At 48.3% G+C, this 16,347-nt stretch overlaps 1 protein-coding gene across 17 annotated transcripts in view; it reads right to left on the bottom strand.

The window, feature by feature from the left end:
• Positions 1-6,341: 6,341 nt before the first annotated feature.
• Tmem229b (transmembrane protein 229B) overlaps positions 6,342-16,347 on the bottom strand; it is a 41,438-nt gene continuing 31,432 nt past the window's right edge. For 7 of the 17 annotated variants that reach the window (XM_058584549.1, XM_058584553.1, XM_046461582.2 and 4 more), the window contains 3 exons: positions 16,084-16,172; positions 13,896-13,974; positions 6,342-9,841 (listed from right to left, as the gene is read on the bottom strand). In XM_058584549.1, coding sequence (XP_058440532.1) covers positions 9,317-9,841; positions 13,896-13,937 — 567 coding nt within the window. In that variant the 5' untranslated portion in view covers positions 13,938-13,974; positions 16,084-16,172 and the 3' untranslated portion in view covers positions 6,342-9,316. The remainder of the gene's footprint in view (positions 9,842-13,895; positions 13,975-16,083; positions 16,173-16,347) is intronic. The other 10 variants (XM_046461581.2, XM_058584557.1, XM_058584556.1 and 7 more) reach the window with 4 other exon arrangements.

Below are 16,347 nucleotides of genomic sequence, written 5' to 3'. Positions count from 1 at the left end.
AAGGGATCCAAAGGAAAGGCTTGGACCTTTGGTGTTGAAGAGGACCAGACAACTTTTACAGGTCACACTGTCCCAGGAGCCACCAGTGGGAAAGGTGGGACACCCGGGGCATTAGCTGACCTTGATCACCTGCCTCTGAAGAATTCCTAGGGCCCTACTGCAGACAAGGACAACAATACTGGATCAATCCCAAGTTCATCAGGACTACATCCTGGGGTACCTACAAAATTTGAAAGGTCTGGGTGTTTACAATTTCTAAAGAAGGATCTAGTTGGGGCACCCTTGTGTTGGAGCTTCCTCCAGCTTTCAGCAGAGTTGATGCAGGACTCAGGAACAGGTGGAGGGAACAGGCAGCTTCCCCAGAGAGGCAACTGGGGTTATAAAGGAGATGCTAGGCCAGGTACCGTGGCGCACACCTGTAATCCCAGCAGGTTAGGAGGCTGAGACAGGAGAATCGTGAGTTCAAAGCCAGCCTCAGCAACTGTGAGGCACTAAGCAACTCAGTGAGACCCTGTATACAAAATAGGGTTGGGGATGTGGCTCAGTGGTCAAGTACCCCTGAGTTCAATCCCCTACACCAAAAAACAACAAAAAAGAAGATGCTAGCTCAAGACATGAGCAGCATCTCATGAAGGGTGGAAAAGGAGACTTTGAGGGCTGAAGATATGATTAAGCAAATAGGAGATGGTCAGATAGTTTAAAATTGGGTGTGTACAATGGAATATTACTCAGCCATAAAGAAAATTAGAATAATGGCATTTGCTAGTAAATGAATGGAACTGGAGACTATCAAGGTAAGTAAAGTAAGCCAATCCCAATAGGAGTTCATTGGATTAAACAAAGGGAAATAAAGGGAATGGAGGAGGAATGGGAAAAGGAAAGACAGTAGAATGAATTTTACTATGTTCATATGTGAATACGCAACCCGCGAAACTCCAAAACATGTACAACCACAGAATGGGTAGTTATACTCCATGTATGTATAATATGTCAAAATACATTCTACTGTCATGTACAACTAAAAAGAACAAATAAAGATATATTTTTAAAGTGGGGTGTGTAGCAAGGATCTGGACTGTCAACATACGGAAGGTTTTCACTGATGTACAGAGGAGAGAGGAGAGGTGATTGTAAGCAGTAGAACCAATTAACAGAAACCAAAAAGAAATTTACTGGGAAGCCATAAAGGGTACCCCACAGAGTCAAAGGAAAGGCTGAATAACAAGCTGAGAAACAACAGGAAGGCAAACACTCTGAGGCTGGCTGTTCTGGCTTGAGTCAGGAATCCATCCACGACCTGGAGAGAGAACCCACCAAGACCATGTCCAGTGAGAGAGGGGTTATTCTGCAAACCAGGAACTAAGTTGTACTATAATTAGTAAAGATGGCACTCCATTAATCAGGGTCCCTAATATATCCTGGTGGGCCTAGTTTGGGCACCAAAAGTTCCATGTCCTAGGAAGCCCCTTATTCTCAGGCAAACTGGGAAAGCCAATCACCTTCCAGCCAACAGGGAGGTAGACCAGAGTTGGTCATTGAAAAATCCCCCAAAGGCAATCCCCACAAGTCTTTTTTTTTTTGTACAGGGAATTGAACTCAGGGATGCTTACCACTGAGTTACATCCCGAGTCTTTTTTATTTTTTTAATTTTGAGACTCTCTAACTTTCTTAGGGCCTTGCTAAATTGCCGAGGCTAGTCTCAAACTTGCAATCCTCCTGCCTCAGCCTCCCAAGCTGCTGGGATTATAGATGTGCACCACCATGCCCAGCCCCCACATCCCTAGGCCTTTTTTATATTTTATTTAGAGACAGGGTCTTGCTGAGTTGCTTAGGACCTCACTAAATTGTTGAGGCTGGCTTTGAACTTGCAATCCTCCTGCCTCAGCTACTGTGCCTGGCCACACATAGATATCTAAGATTCCATGTTATGATGTTTGCTGTGCCAACGAGGCTGATGGCTCTGAATCTTCTCTGTTGTGACTTTTGCCCTCAGCCTGAAGGGAGGCTGGAACTCCTAAGGAATTAAACGAGACTGACTAAATTTGAACCAAATTTACTGAATGAAGTACCAGAGGGGCTCAGTGTCTTGTTAAATGTCAATCAGATAATAAGTGGCAGAGCCACACATTCCCACCGCGATGTCTTGTGCGACCATGGGCCCAAAGCAACAGAGCCAATGTCATGAACTGAAACCTCCAATACTGTGGACTAAAATAGAACATTTCTCTTTCTAAGCTGATTATGTCAGGTATTGGTCATAGCAGCAAAAAGCCGATGGCCACTGTGCGCTCACGACCCCCCTCCCCTCTGTCCTCTCCCTGCCTCAGGCCTCCACGGCTCTACAGATTCCGACTTCTGCCTGAGCTTCTCTCACCCACATCCAAGCTCCTCCTCACCCCCTTTCTCACCAACTCCAGCCATCCTAGCCTTTCATCTGTACTTCAGACTATTCAGGTTCATGGGACTAGCTGTTGGCTCTGCATGAAATATTCTTCCCCCATCTCCACACGCTGACCCTCCTCATCATCCAGGTTTCAAACTAAACATCATCAACTGAAGGCTGCTCCCTTGACAGCTGAGCTACTGTTGCTGGTGACCATCTCATGAGAGTTTCCAGGGAGACAACCCCCATCCTGAGGTTGCCTTGAAGTAACCTCGGAGCTGGGCCCAAGAAGGCTCCCCGTCAATAGGACTAACGTTTCTGCCTCTATGTGAGCTCATCAGTCTCTAGTTGGGCTAAGAGAAGGAATAATAGTGTTCCAGGAAGAGGGAACACAGGGGCTGGAGGCCCAGAGCAGTGAGCTGGAGCTGGAGGAGGAACAACAAGTCAGTCTCCCTGGATTTCAGAGGGCTGAGGTGGAGGTGAGAAGTTAAGGCAAACCACAAAGGGTTTTGTAAGTCTTGCTAAGGTGGTGAGCTTGAGCCTATGGGTAATGGGAAATCTTTAAAGAGTTTGAAGAAGGTGGTGATATGGTCAGATCTGCATTGAAACAGAAAACCACAGTAGGTAAAAGATGCTTCTCGGGATGTAGAGCTCTGTCCTAACCTAAATCCCACATCCTCTCCCAGATGGTCTCACTGTGTACTTCTAGTTGTTGCTCTTAATGGAATTCCAAAGAGGGTGCAGGATGCAGGAGCTTTGGCAGAAATCTCCTCACTCCTATCACGAGTTGACCCTCCCCACCACCTCACCAATAGATAGCCATGCCCAAATTCCCTAAACCTGTGAATTATTTTGGAAAAGTTAAGAATCTTAAAATGAGATCACTGAGACGGCCTGGATGGGCCCTAAGTCCAACGGTCGGTGCTGTGGTTTGGATCCTGAATATCCCCAAAGGCCCACAGGTTGAAAGCTTGGTCCTAGGCCTGTGGCACTGTTGGAAGCGGGTAGAACCTTTAAGAGGTAGGACCAGTGAAAGGAAGTTGGGTCATGGAGGGGCGTGCCCTTAAAGGGGATGTGGAGATCCTGGCCCCTCCTCTTCTGTTCTCTTCCTTTGCTTCCTAACTGCCAGGAGGTGAGCAGTTTCCTCCACCATGAGCTCCCACCACAGGCCCAGAAACAACAGGCCAAGAGACCATGGACTGAAATCTGCAAAACTGCTAGCCCAAATCAACTTTTCCTCTGTGTGGTGTGTGTCTGTTTCATAGTGGGGATTGAACCCAGGGTTTTGCACATGCCAGGCCAAGCAAGTGCTCTACCACTGAGCTACATCCCCAGCCCCCTCCCTTTAAATTGATTATCCCAGGTACTTATTAGAGTAACAAAAAGCTAACTAAGGCAGTAAGTGTCCTTATAAAAGACAGAAGAGGGAAAAACAGATAGAAGAGAAGAGGAAGAGGCCATGTGAGTGTGGAGGCAGAAATTGGAATGCTAAGCCATAAGCCTAGGGGCCAACCATCCCCAACAGCCACCAGAAGCTGGAAGAGGCAAAGGACCTTGGAGCCTCCTCAGGGAATGTGGCCCTGATGACACCTTGAGTCCAGACTTCTGGCTTCTGGAGGCATGAGACAATAAATTTCTCTTGTTTTAATCCACTTGATTTGTGGTCATTTGTTACCACAGCCTTGGGAAACTAAAGAAACCCCGATCTCTATCTAAGAAGCTTCATCCTCACTCAGGGCCTTTTACCACCTGGTGGATCCGTATCATTTAAACTTTGCAAATAGCATGTGAGTTGGACTGTAAAGGCATCCTGAATTTCATCAAGCACTAAGGGCATCTGACTGGTCACAAAGGTTCCCTGAAAGGTCTTCTGTTTATATTGAAACCAGAGTGATTTGCAAAACTGGGTGCAGGTGGCACATGCTGATAGTCCAGCTGCTTGAAAGGCTGAAGCAGGAGAATCCCAAGTTCAAGGCCAACTTAGGCAACATATGAGACCTCATCTCAAGCAAAGGAAAGGGTGATTTGCAAAGAAATGAGATAAATCCAAGGTTTCAAACTGATTGCCAGCAGACTTCCTCTGTAATATATAGACATAATGATTTTTTATTGGAAATGAGAGAATACATATAGACCACTCAGCACAGTGCCTAGTCACAGTACCTGTGGTCACAGTGCTAGCAGTGGAAGGAACTACAGCCACAGTTAAAACAGGACCTGGCTCCTCTCACCTTTGGCCAGTGGCTCCTCTTTCCTGTACCTGTTTTCCTGCCCACCAAGGCAGTCCACCAGTTCCGTGGTTGCACCAGGATGCGGTATAGACAATGCACCTTTCTGAGACAGCCACCCAGGAGGAAAAGTCAAGGTTATGGTCATTTTCCACTGTTTGTTTTGTTTTGGGAGATACTGGGAAATGAACCCAGGAGTGCTCCACAGCTGAGCTACATCCCGAGCCCCTTTTATTTTATCTTGAGACTGCGTCTCTCTAAGTTGCTGAGGCTGGCCTCAAACTTGTGGTCCTCCTGCCTTACTTCTGAGATCACTTCTGAGATCACAGGTGGGAAATATTACTCCTGGATTCACAGTTATTAAGCATTTGGTTTTTGCAAAGACCAGGCAGATTTCAGAATATACAGAACCTTGGCATTAGCTCTCTCCTGGGGCATTTCTGTCAGTGAAATGTCTTTAGAAGGTCCCTTGGGACTGGGTGAAGGAGGGATGGAGGAGGAAGAAAAACACTGAGAAAAGAAGGCACTCACTGAGCCTGGCTAGTTAAGAAGAGATTTGGAGTGGGACACAGTGGCACATGCCTGTAATCCCAGTGGCACACATCTGTAATCCCAGTGGCTCGGGAGGCTGAGGCAGGAGAATCTCAAGTTCAAAGCCAGCCTCAGCAAAAGTGAGATGCTAAGCAACTCAATGAGACCCTGTCTCAAAATAAAACACAACATAGGGCTGGGGATGTGGCTTAGTGGTCAAGTGCCCCTGAGTCCAATCATCCCGGGTACCAAAAAAAAAAAAAAAAAAAGAAGCCATCTGGGTCCACACTCAGTCCAGGCCCTGCCTCTTGCCTCTTCAGAAGCTCCATAAAGTAAACTCTGTTCCATTGTGTTTGTCTTTCTATAAAATCCTCTAAGAAAATCACCTTACAGATTTGTGTATATTGACATGTAAGTGACTACTGGGGCTTTCTGCAATCTCATTTTATAAGAGGAAAAGCTTTCAAAGCAGTGAATACTTTAAATGGGCAAGTGACAGAGGGCCTTTTCGGTGATTTATATCACATATGGTTGTGTTCTATAGCCTGGCAAGAGGCCACATGAGTGTGCAAGATAGCAGGGGTCCAGGCCTTTGGGGTTTAGTTAGAGGGACTGAGCAGCTTCTGAACCCTCCATCCTCTTCCTGGACATAGGTCAATGGGGAAGGGCCTGGTGGGGGAGGGGCCAGAACTAAATATTGCCTCGGGGAGGATTTGCCACCGGCCACAAAGGTGCTTCTCAGGGAAAGCAGAGTTGTCAGGGAGGAGGGCACAACTGTTTCCTTTCAATGAGATGCAAAGCAGCTATGGTCTTTTAGCTCTTTGGGGATACCCTCAGCTTCCTCCTTCAGGCCCTCCAACCCATGGGACATTCCAGGTCATGGCCAGTGTATTCAAGAGAAGCTCATCTCATGGGCAAGTGCAGCAACCTGTGTACTTCTCAGTATTCCTCATCTGCCTCATGGCCTGGGACAAAAGACAGGACCAGAATCATGCTACACAAAAGGCAGGGTGCACAGGGGTAAAATCAGGTTACTAGAGAGGGCCAGAGCAGAGCCAGTGAAAAGGACCAGCAGGGAGTGTCACCTACCCCCACCCCCACATCAGCCCTCCTGGTTCAGGATAGTGTGGTGTCAGGGCCAGGCCTTCAGTAACCTCTGGGAAAGGAGCTCCTCTGTAGAAGAAAGGGACAAGAGCCAGTTCTGGAACACAAACACCAGTATATTTTGTTTTTAGATATGAAAAGGAAAAGACAGAGACCAACGGAGACACAGCAGGCAATGGGCACACCAACCAGTCATGTGTCTTTCTCAGGAGCTGCCCAATGGGAAGACAGTCTCAACCACTTCAACAGCCCCTTTTTGCAGCTCCTCGGAGTCTGGGTGGCCTCAGGGGGGAAGGCATTCTCCCTGCCTTAGCCAGAGCTAAAGGACTAGGCCTGTCCCTAGCCTGCCTCCCCTGGTACGTGTTCTGTAGTGAAGAGCTTCCTAAGCATAGGCTGTCACACGAGCTGACCCACTCAGCAGCTGCCTCACCAGGAGACCCATGCAGAGCGAGGGACCAGGACAAAAGGGCTTCATGGGTACCCCCTAAATATTATTGCTATGAATAAGCATAGGCCATTGTGACTCACTGGCACTGAGGAGGGACAGCACAGGAAACCTAGCAGACATTCAAAGCAGCTCAACTGTGAGAAGCAGCACATCTGCAGTCTAACTTGAGAGATGGTGCCACAGTCTGGAATGGCCCAGGACACCAGAGGTTCCTAAAGAGCAAGCAGACTCCCCACCAGCACCCTCACTGCCTGGCAGGGCTAGGATTACCCAAACTTTAAGGCCCTGAGCACTAAAGGATTGGACACCTGAAGATACCTGCCCCCCAGAAAAGCAACAGTTCTTCTACTATTCCTGGTGAGATGTGAACTTTGCAGATTCTGTGGTCAGGCTGCGGGTTGTAGCCTTCTCTTCTTGGGGGCTCTGTGCCCTATAAGAGGACACAGGAGCAATGGGACACTTAGGCCCACAATGCAGAATGGTGCCAGGGATGCATGCTCACTCTGGGAACTCCTGCATTTGATATTTATAGGACCAGGAGAGAAAATGGGACCAGGAAATGCCCACAAGGCAACATCTGGAGTGGTGAGACCTGACAGGCCATCTAAGGGCTTACTCTAGCTGACAAGTAAGGAGGGCTTGTGCTGGGAGACCCTGAGGTCTCTGGCCACTGAATTCAGTTGTACAAGGGGAATGTAAAGGTGGTGGCTGGAGGGTCTTTAGGGTGCAGGAGAATGAGACACCATAGAATTGGGGGGACCAAGGAAATGAGTGTCCAGCAATAAGGAACCATCTGTATATGGACAGCAATACACCCCCACTGGAAGTCTGACTCCCTGTAACCCCCAAAATCCTAGAATTAGGGCCACAATAATAGGACCATCACCCACAGGATGCAGTTCTCAATTTGAGGAGCCGGCACAGGAAACAGAAATGGAAACACCTTACATCCTGCCCTGGACGGGACAAACTCAGACAAAGGCTACCAGACTATCTCCCAGCCCAGGACACCCCTTCTGTCTGCACAGTCCAGGGGAACAGCCACCAAGAGGAATTTCTCTCCCCAGGTGGTAGCCACTTTTTAACGGTCTATAAGAAGGGGAAGGATAATTTCTACTTCGGTCCTAGTGGTCAAGATGAAACCATGTCCCATGGAATGGTTTGTTTTTTGATGGACCCCTCTCCTCAGAGTGTAGGCAGACAGAGTCAGAGAGGCCTGGAGTGAGGATTTCACTCGTCCACTGCCAGCAATGGACCTGTTGCAGGGGGAAAGAGAGAGAATCAAGATGACGATGCCCACGAGCATGGCAGGGTTAACACTGTGAGGAGCAAGTTCAAAGGGTCAGCCTTGCTGGAGGCGGGGGCAGCCCTGAGGTTTAGCTGCAGAGCTGGGGCCACAGTAGAACCAGAACTAGTCCTGACCCATGAAAGAAGCTCCAGAGAGCCTTCCACAGTCCTCTTTTCCTTCCTCATTCTCCACGGGTCTCCAACACTGGATACCTGCCCCCCAGAAAGCTAGACTACCTAGAACATAAGCCAGTGACAGCAAACAGGATAGAGCTCAGCCTCCGCCACTCCCCATTCAGCTAATTTGCCTCTAGGTTCCAATGTGGATACACAAGGCCCCTCTGGGCTCAACTGTATTCTGGGGGACACAATTCATTTTCAGCAGGGCGCCTGCAGGGAGGGGGACACTGCTCATCAGACAATAGCCAGGGAGGCAGAACTGGTGACTGGGCCTCCCCAGTCATCAGGCCAGTGAGAGCAGTGGTTGCAGGACCCGGAGAAGGCAGGTAAAGTCTATGTCAGGGTTCTACCTCTGGCCACTGCTGTGTTGGTTAGGAAGTTGGGAATGGGGCAGGTGGCTGACATGGATAAAAGGGGTACTAGTGGTAAAGGCTTTAAAAAAAAAAAGAGAAAGAAAGAAAAGGGGAAACACCACCGAACACACAGGGATTGAAACCTCCCAAAGCCCAAGGTTGGTGGGAATCCAGCACCACGGGGGCCCCCAGAAGGCCAAGGGAGCAGAGCAGGACCCTGGGGGAGGGGAGAGGAGCCAGGGAAAGGTTTCCCAGCCCTTGCAGACTAGCATGGTAGCCAAGCAGCCTCCTGGCTGCTCAGTCTCTCTTAGGCTGCAGCTCAGCAGGCCCCCAGGGAGGTATTGGTTGCAAGCAAGCACCTGAATATTGCCTAATGGAACCAGCCAAAGCCCAAATAAATCCAGGCAAGTGGGAGGAAGGTGACCGCAGCAGCAGCCCAAAGCCTCCTCAGAGCTTGCCTCCCACCTGCTGCCCCATTCTCAATGACCCTTAGCCAGGATAGATCCTGCTTCTTCCAAAAAAGCCAACCATGTAGTCCAATTGTTGCCCAGCCAGAAGCCTCCTGCTACCAGCCCCTGGACTGGGGCCAAGATCCATGTACCTTACCAATGTCCTTCTGTTGCCTACACACCCCACCTCCTAACACCATCCCACCCTGGAGGGTATGGGGCTGTGTGTGCCCTACGAGCAAAAGGGGGGGGGGGCTGTGCTGAACAGAAGGGGTAACCCTGACAGCTTGGTCTCTTTGTCCTTGGGTTCCATAAGAGACCTCCCCCAAGCCCTCCCACTTGTTCCCCGACAGTCAGTCAGTCTTGACGTGGCCGTTGGCCAGGGCTGGCGGCCCCCCGGGCTCCCCAGGCTCGGCATCCTTGTCAAAGCGGAGGCGGAGGGTGTTTCGGATGATGAACTGCTCCATGATGAGGGCCCCACAGAACCAGGGCACGGCGTACTCCAGGGTGATGAGGCCCATGAAGTCAAAGTCGAACTGGGAGTAGTCCCAGGGGCAGGCGTTGAACTGGCGCAGGATGAAGCCCGTGGTGAACTCCCACAGGTAGGTCCAGAGCGTGTAGATGAGGCAGCGCAGCAGCAGCGGGCAGCGGCCCCGCAGGCGCAGGTACATGCGCTCCACGATGAGGATGGAGGTGCCGTAGATGAAGAGGGCCCACACGCTGGTGACGCCCGGGAACTTCCAGTTAAAGTTCACCACGAACTCCCAGGCGGCCGTGAACATCACCTCGCAGAAGTAGCCGTGGATGGCGTACAGGTACCAGCGGGACAGCGCCGTGAGCGGCTCCGCAGAAGCCATGGTGCCCCCTGGAGCCTGCTCCTGGGACACAGAGGAGATGCATCAAGGAGGAGGCCCCTGCTGGTGTCTTCCCACTGCCCAGCCCACGCCTCTGGGGTGATCAAGCTGGAGGGGATTTCATCACACCTGCCCCTGCCTTTCTCCCTTCCTCCTTGGTTACCTACCGTCTTCTGTCAGTTTCTTTTTCTTTCATTTTTTGGTATCAGGGATTGAACCCAAGGGCACTTAATCACTGAGCTGGGGAGCCCTCTATGTTTTTTATTATTTTGAGACAGAATCTCACTAGGTTGCCTACAGCCTCGCTAAGTTGCTAAGGCTGACTTCCAAACTGGGATCTGCCTGCCTCAGACTCCTAGGCTGGGATTACAGGCGGGCCCCACCACCCTGGGAACCTGCTGTCTTCTTGACCTTACTCCATGTTCATTTCTGTATTGCCTATTCTTCTTTAGGCAGTGGGCATGAGAAATGAATGGAAAAAAACAACCCAGCTCACTGGCTTCCTCTGATCAACTCTTCACAACTCCTCGGGGGTATCTACTACACTTAAACTTGATTGACTGATTGACTGATTGTAATCAGTTGAAGTGTTGTCTGTCCTGGCCCACCACCCACTCCCACTTCTAGGCTACTAGCTCATTTCTCACCAGGTCCATCCACTGGGATCCCATGTCTTCTCTCACTTCTCAAATAGCCCCATGTCACTCACACTTCTGAAATCTAAGAAAACTATCACCTTTCTCTCTCTTCATAACACATCTATAACACTTACCATTTTAGCCACTTTTCAGTGTACAAGTCAGTGGCATTAAGCATATTCACACTATTGTATAGCCATCCCCACCATCTACCTCCAGAACCTTTTCATCATCCCAAAAAAACTCTGTCCCCATGAAACACTAACTTCCCATTCCTTCTTCCCTCAGCTCAGTCTCCATAAATTGGAGGTACCTCACCTTCTCATTTTTGTTGTAATCCTGAACTCTCCCATATCCTCCTCTAGAATCAGACAGTATTTGGTCTTTTGTGACAGGCTTATTTCATTGAGCATAATGTCTTCCATATAATGAAGCATGTGTCTCAATCTCCTTCCGTTTTAAGGCTGAATAAATTCCATCAGCTATATGGAACACATTTTGTTTGTTCACTCCTCTGTCCATAGACACTGAGGTTGCTTCCATCTTTTGACTACTATAAATAACGCTATGAATATGGGTGTCTGAACATCTCTACAAGACCCTGCTTCCAATTCTTTTAGGTCTGTACCCAAAATTAGAATGCCTAGATCATATGGTAATTCTATGGTTAATTTTTGAAGAACTTTCACACCATTCTTCACATTTTACATTGCCAGCAGCAGTGCACAAGTGTTCCAGTTTCTCAACATCCTGGCTAATGTTTGTTTTTATTTCCTCAATAATGGCCATCCTAACAAGACACCTAAAGTAATACCCATTATGGTCACATTTTGTCTTTAACTGCTACATTAAATTGAATTTTGGAGTTTGGTTTCAATGTTGAGGGGAAACCAGTGGATTGATAGAGTGCTCCCCTTTCCTTCTCCATCCCCCTCCTTTGTTTTAAAACCCCAGCAGCCTTCAGGGACTGGCTCTCATCCCATCCTGTTTCCCTGAAGCCTGGCCTGGCCACAGGCCTCTCAGATTTCCCTTCTTCTACCAGAGAGTGTCTGGACCACTGATTTGGCCCATTACCAGATGCCACCTTTTTTACTTTTTGATGTGCATGCCCTTGTGATTTGGCCTGTGAACTCCTTGAGAGCAGTGGCTGTTTTTCAGTCCCATTTTGCGATCATTGGCACAGGTCTCTCCTGAGCAGAACTTTCTAAATGATATGTCCTATTTAGGCAGAGGGGGATATGGGAGAGTTCAGGATTACAACAAAAATGGGAAGCTCTGGTCAGGCATGGGAGTGCACACCTCTAATCCCAGCAATCCCGGAGACAGAGGCAGGAGGATCATAAGTTCAAGGTGAGCCAGGGCAATATAGTGAGACTCTGTCTCAAAATAAAGTAAAAAGGGCTGGGGATGTAGCTCAGTGGTAGAGTGCTTACCTAGCATGCTCAAGGCTCTGATACAAAAAAAAGAGTAGGAAAAACTCTGCCAGCTTCCAAAGAATTCCTGGCTTAACATGTGTCAACCCTTTTCCAAGATGGGCCAGGGAACTGAGAGGTTAACAAAATGATATCTGCAGTTTTCCCACCTGTCTGGGAATGCCAGCCTCATCTTTCAGATAACACAGGTCATGTTGCAATGATACCTGCTTCCCCTTATGCATTGCACTGTGCTCTTCCTAGCATTTTGTGTGTGTGTGTGTGTGTGTGTGTGTTTGTACTGGAGATTGAGCCCAGGAGCACTTTACCACTGAGCTACCTCCCCAACCCTTTTTATTTTTTACTTTGAGACAAGGTCTTGCTAAATTGCTTAGGTTGGTCTTGACCTTGTGATCCTCCTTGGCTCAGCCTCCCAAGTCGTTGGGTTTACAGGGGTGCACCACCGCACCTGGCTATATCATGCTCTTTCCTGGACACCTCCACCTAAATGTCTCCTTTCCTAAATCAAACTCATTCTTTCCCCCCCCCCCCCATCAAACCTATTTTCCTCCTCTAACCCCATTCTGATTAATGACATCACCATGCACCCAGTTAGAAGCCAGAGGCCCTGAATCACTCTCTCTTCCCCTTTCACATCTCCCACCCCCCACCAACCCCCAACCCAAGTTTCTGAGTAAGGTTATTTGTGGGTTCAGCACTGCCATCCCAGTCCCTGGCATGGTGCCCGGTACCCAGTTGCACATTCGACACAAGAATAAGGACTTTTTCTAATTGGTTAGCAATGGCCACCTAACAATCATTCCCAAACTAGCTTAAATCTCCTATCATTTACTATTGCAGCTCTGTGGGTTGGCAGATCTTGGCTGGCCTTGATCATGAGGCTGTGAGTCATCTGGGTCTCTGTTCTATGCTTGGCTGGGAGGTTTAGGGGGTGGCTGTCCTCCACCAATCTTTCGTCCTCCTGCGAGGCCAACTAGACTAGGCTGGGCATACCCTTCTAGGTAAGGACAGCAGCACAAGAGCAAGCAAGCCCAACTACACATTATCAGGACTCTGGTCAAGGAGGGGAAAAGAATAGCGGGAGAGAAGATGACTAATGGGTATAAGGGTAGAACAGGATAGGAGGAATCATTTCTAATGTTCTGTAGCACAGCAGGGTAACTGTAGTTGACCACAAGTAATTATACATTTCAAAACAGCTATTAGAAAGGATTTTGAATGTTCTCAAAAAATGATAAATATTTGAGGTGATGGATATACCAATTACCCTGACCTGATCATTACACATTGTATACATGTACTAAAATGTCACACTGGGGCTGGAGTTGTAGCTCAGCAGTAGAGCATTTGCCTCTTGTGTGAGGCACCACGTATAAATAATCAAATAAAATAAAGGTCCATCAACAACTAAAAAAATGTCACACTGCAACCCATAAATATGTACAATTACTATGTGTCAATTCAAAACAATTTTAATATTAAAATCCTTTTTAAAATCTCAACAAAAAGATAATCCAAATTTTAAAGCCTGATTAAGACATCCCGCTATCTCATTGGTCAAGGCAGATCTTATGGCAAAGCCACTAATTCCTGCCCTTTCTACTTGTTATATCTCTTTGGAATCAGTCTCCTCTTCATTCCTCTCTTCTCATTGCTGCTAACTCTGGTTCAAGCCTTCCTCATGTCTCACCTGGATAACTCTGAAAGTCTCCCCACTTTGCCCCCTCCCAATTCAAATCACAGGACTGATGTGTATAGAAAGAGCAATCTGTCTCAAATGCCACTTGAGGTTTCTCCCCACTTGAAACCTACCAACATCACCAACCCTGAGGATGGCTAGCAAAGCCCTTCACAACCCAACACTGCCTTCGAGCCTGTCCTCTGAATCTTCTACCTTGCTGCTTTTGTTCCCTGGGATGCTCTTCCCGTCTGCCATCATCCGCCATGGCCCATGAACCCACAATCCTCCCCAAGACCCCAGAGTTGTCTGCTGCCCTCTCTGCTCACCTGTCTGTGGCTACAGAAGCACCAGGCTTTGTCATGATTCATCTGAAGCCCAGCTCGAGTAGCCACTTGAGAAACATTTCTTATAATATTAAAAGAAAAGGGCAGGATTCAAAACTGAGTATTTAACATGACTGATTTTGCAAAGGTGTACATCCATGTAAATACTCCCCCCACCCAAATCCGCAAAAATCATCTCTGGATGGTAATAACATATGTGATTCTTCCTTGTATTTTTTTTTTTTCTGTATGCTCTTAAAAAGTTTCCTAAGAAGCAAGGAAAAATAAAATGTTATCTTATAAATGCTTGCTGGGGTTGGGGATGTAGCTCAGCGATACAGGGCTTGCCTAGCATGTGCAAGCCCTGGATTTAATCCTTAGCACTGAAGGGGAAAAAAATAAAAACTTTGTTAATATTCTTTGGATCTTGTATACAAAAGATGTTCAAGAAATTTGCCAAACAAAAGGACCTCAGGATCTCTGAAGTCAGTAAAATTAATGCAGATTCTTCCCTCCTGAGTCTTTCCCAACAACAAACTACGACCCAGGCCTGAATGTGGTGTGGGGTTAAGCTCAAGGGCCTGGGTCCGAGTTCTGACTGATACTCACCACCTGAGGTATCTAAGGCAAGTTACCTGATTGTTCCACACCTCAGCTTCCTTACAGATAAAAGGATGATAATGGAGTAACGATCACAGGCTACGGTGAAGATGAATGAGCTGCTAGATATGGAATACTTGGCAGAACATGGTGGTGCATGCCTGTACTCTCTGGGGAAGCTAAGGCAGGATTGTCCAGTTCAAGGCCAGCCTTGGCAATTTAGCAAGACACTGTCTCAAAATACAAAATAAAAAGGGCTGGGGATATAGCTCAGTGGTAGAGCTAAAAATAAAAATAAATAAACAGGGTAATCACACATACTTCTTTAATACAGCAAACACTCCAGAAAGTGTAGCTGTCCCTTCTGGCACAGAGACAGGCTTCTGGACAGGCCCTTCTGCTTTAAGAGCCATCTCCTACCTGAGGCAGGATCTCTGTGCCCCAAGCCCTCACCTGCCAAGCAGGTTAGATCTTTCCCCCTATCTAGAGCACCAAGCCAATGAATTAAGAAAATACGAATCTCAGTAGAGGGAGCAGAGAGAGAAGAGGGGAGGGGAGGGGAGGGGAGGGGAGGGGAGGGGACGGGAGTGGGGATAGTAGAGGATAGGAAAGGCAGCAGAATACAACAGACACTAGTATGGCAATATGTAAATCAATGGATGTGTAACTGATGTGATTCTGCAATCTGTATATGGGGTAAAAATGGGAGCTCATAACCCACTTGAATCAAATTGTGAAATATGATATATCAAGAACTATGTAATGTTTTGAACAACCAACAATAAAAAATAAAAAAAAAATAAAAAAAATAAAAGAAACCATGTGAAAACAATAATCCCACATACATCACTACCTCGGGGCGCAAAAACTCCCACGTAGAGCTTAGGACAGTCAGTGGGAGCTTCCAGCGACCTGTGGCGGTGGGGTGCTGAATTAAAAGGGAAGGGCATCAGAACCAGTTCTCTGAGGATTAGGTTTGAAGAGAGGGTAGAATAAAAGGGTGAACATTCCTGGTACATTCTCATTTTATCCTGAACCCCCACTCCCCAGGTGAGCAGAGAACAGACTCAGGCTCTAGGGAAACACAAGAAAGGCTGATAGCCCTGAGGTGGGTGGCCCAGGAACAATGATTCAGAGACCCCTGGGCCTCCTGCCCTAACTCAGTCCTGCCCACCTGATCTGCACACAAACCCTGTTCCCGCTGAAGCAGGAGGAAAGGACGGCCAGGGATCCTGGGTAGGAAAGGGGCTCTCCCTCCTGACATTCCCGGATCTCCTCTCCTACCAGCCCCCCCACCTTCGTGCTGATTTTAAACCGCGCTCTCCTTGTCTCTGATCTCATCTTCCTGGGGTGACCAAGAATGGTTTTCCAGCTAGGAACAAACCAGAGGATCCCAGGTGACCTGGAAGAATGGGACCCCAAAACCTTGTCAGCAGAAGCAAGATGAAAGGGAGAGAGGAACCTGGGGTGAAAGAGGGCAAGCTCTGAACAGAAGAGAGGCTGGGAGGTGAGAACAGGGGGAGCCCAGGACTGGACTCTATTTCTGGGCAGCAGGAAGCACTTGGGTAGGTGGGGGCAGGGGGAGGCATACCTAGGCAAGGTCAGACCTTGTCCGAGGGGTTGTGTCAGGAGAACACAGCTGGTCCACACAAGACGGATGGGGGCAACTGAAAGACCTGGCTGGGGGCAGAAGACAGGGGTGAAGACAAATGAAGATGAGACAGTGTCACTGGGAGGATACAGTTCAGAGTGGTGGGAGATGATAAGATAAGGCGCAGGGCACGGGCTCAAGTTCATAGCTCCACACCCAATCCCACTCCTTATCATCACACGACCTGTGCCTAACCTTGGAGCC

Source organism: Marmota monax, unplaced genomic scaffold (assembly GCF_021218885.2).
Source record: "Marmota monax isolate L192 unplaced genomic scaffold, Marmota_monax_Labrador192_F-V1.1 WCK01_AAM20220418_F8-fsc00001, whole genome shotgun sequence".
In the NCBI taxonomy this organism is placed as follows: Eukaryota; Metazoa; Chordata; class Mammalia; order Rodentia; family Sciuridae; genus Marmota; species Marmota monax.
This window is presented reverse-complemented; position numbering and strand designations above follow the sequence as displayed.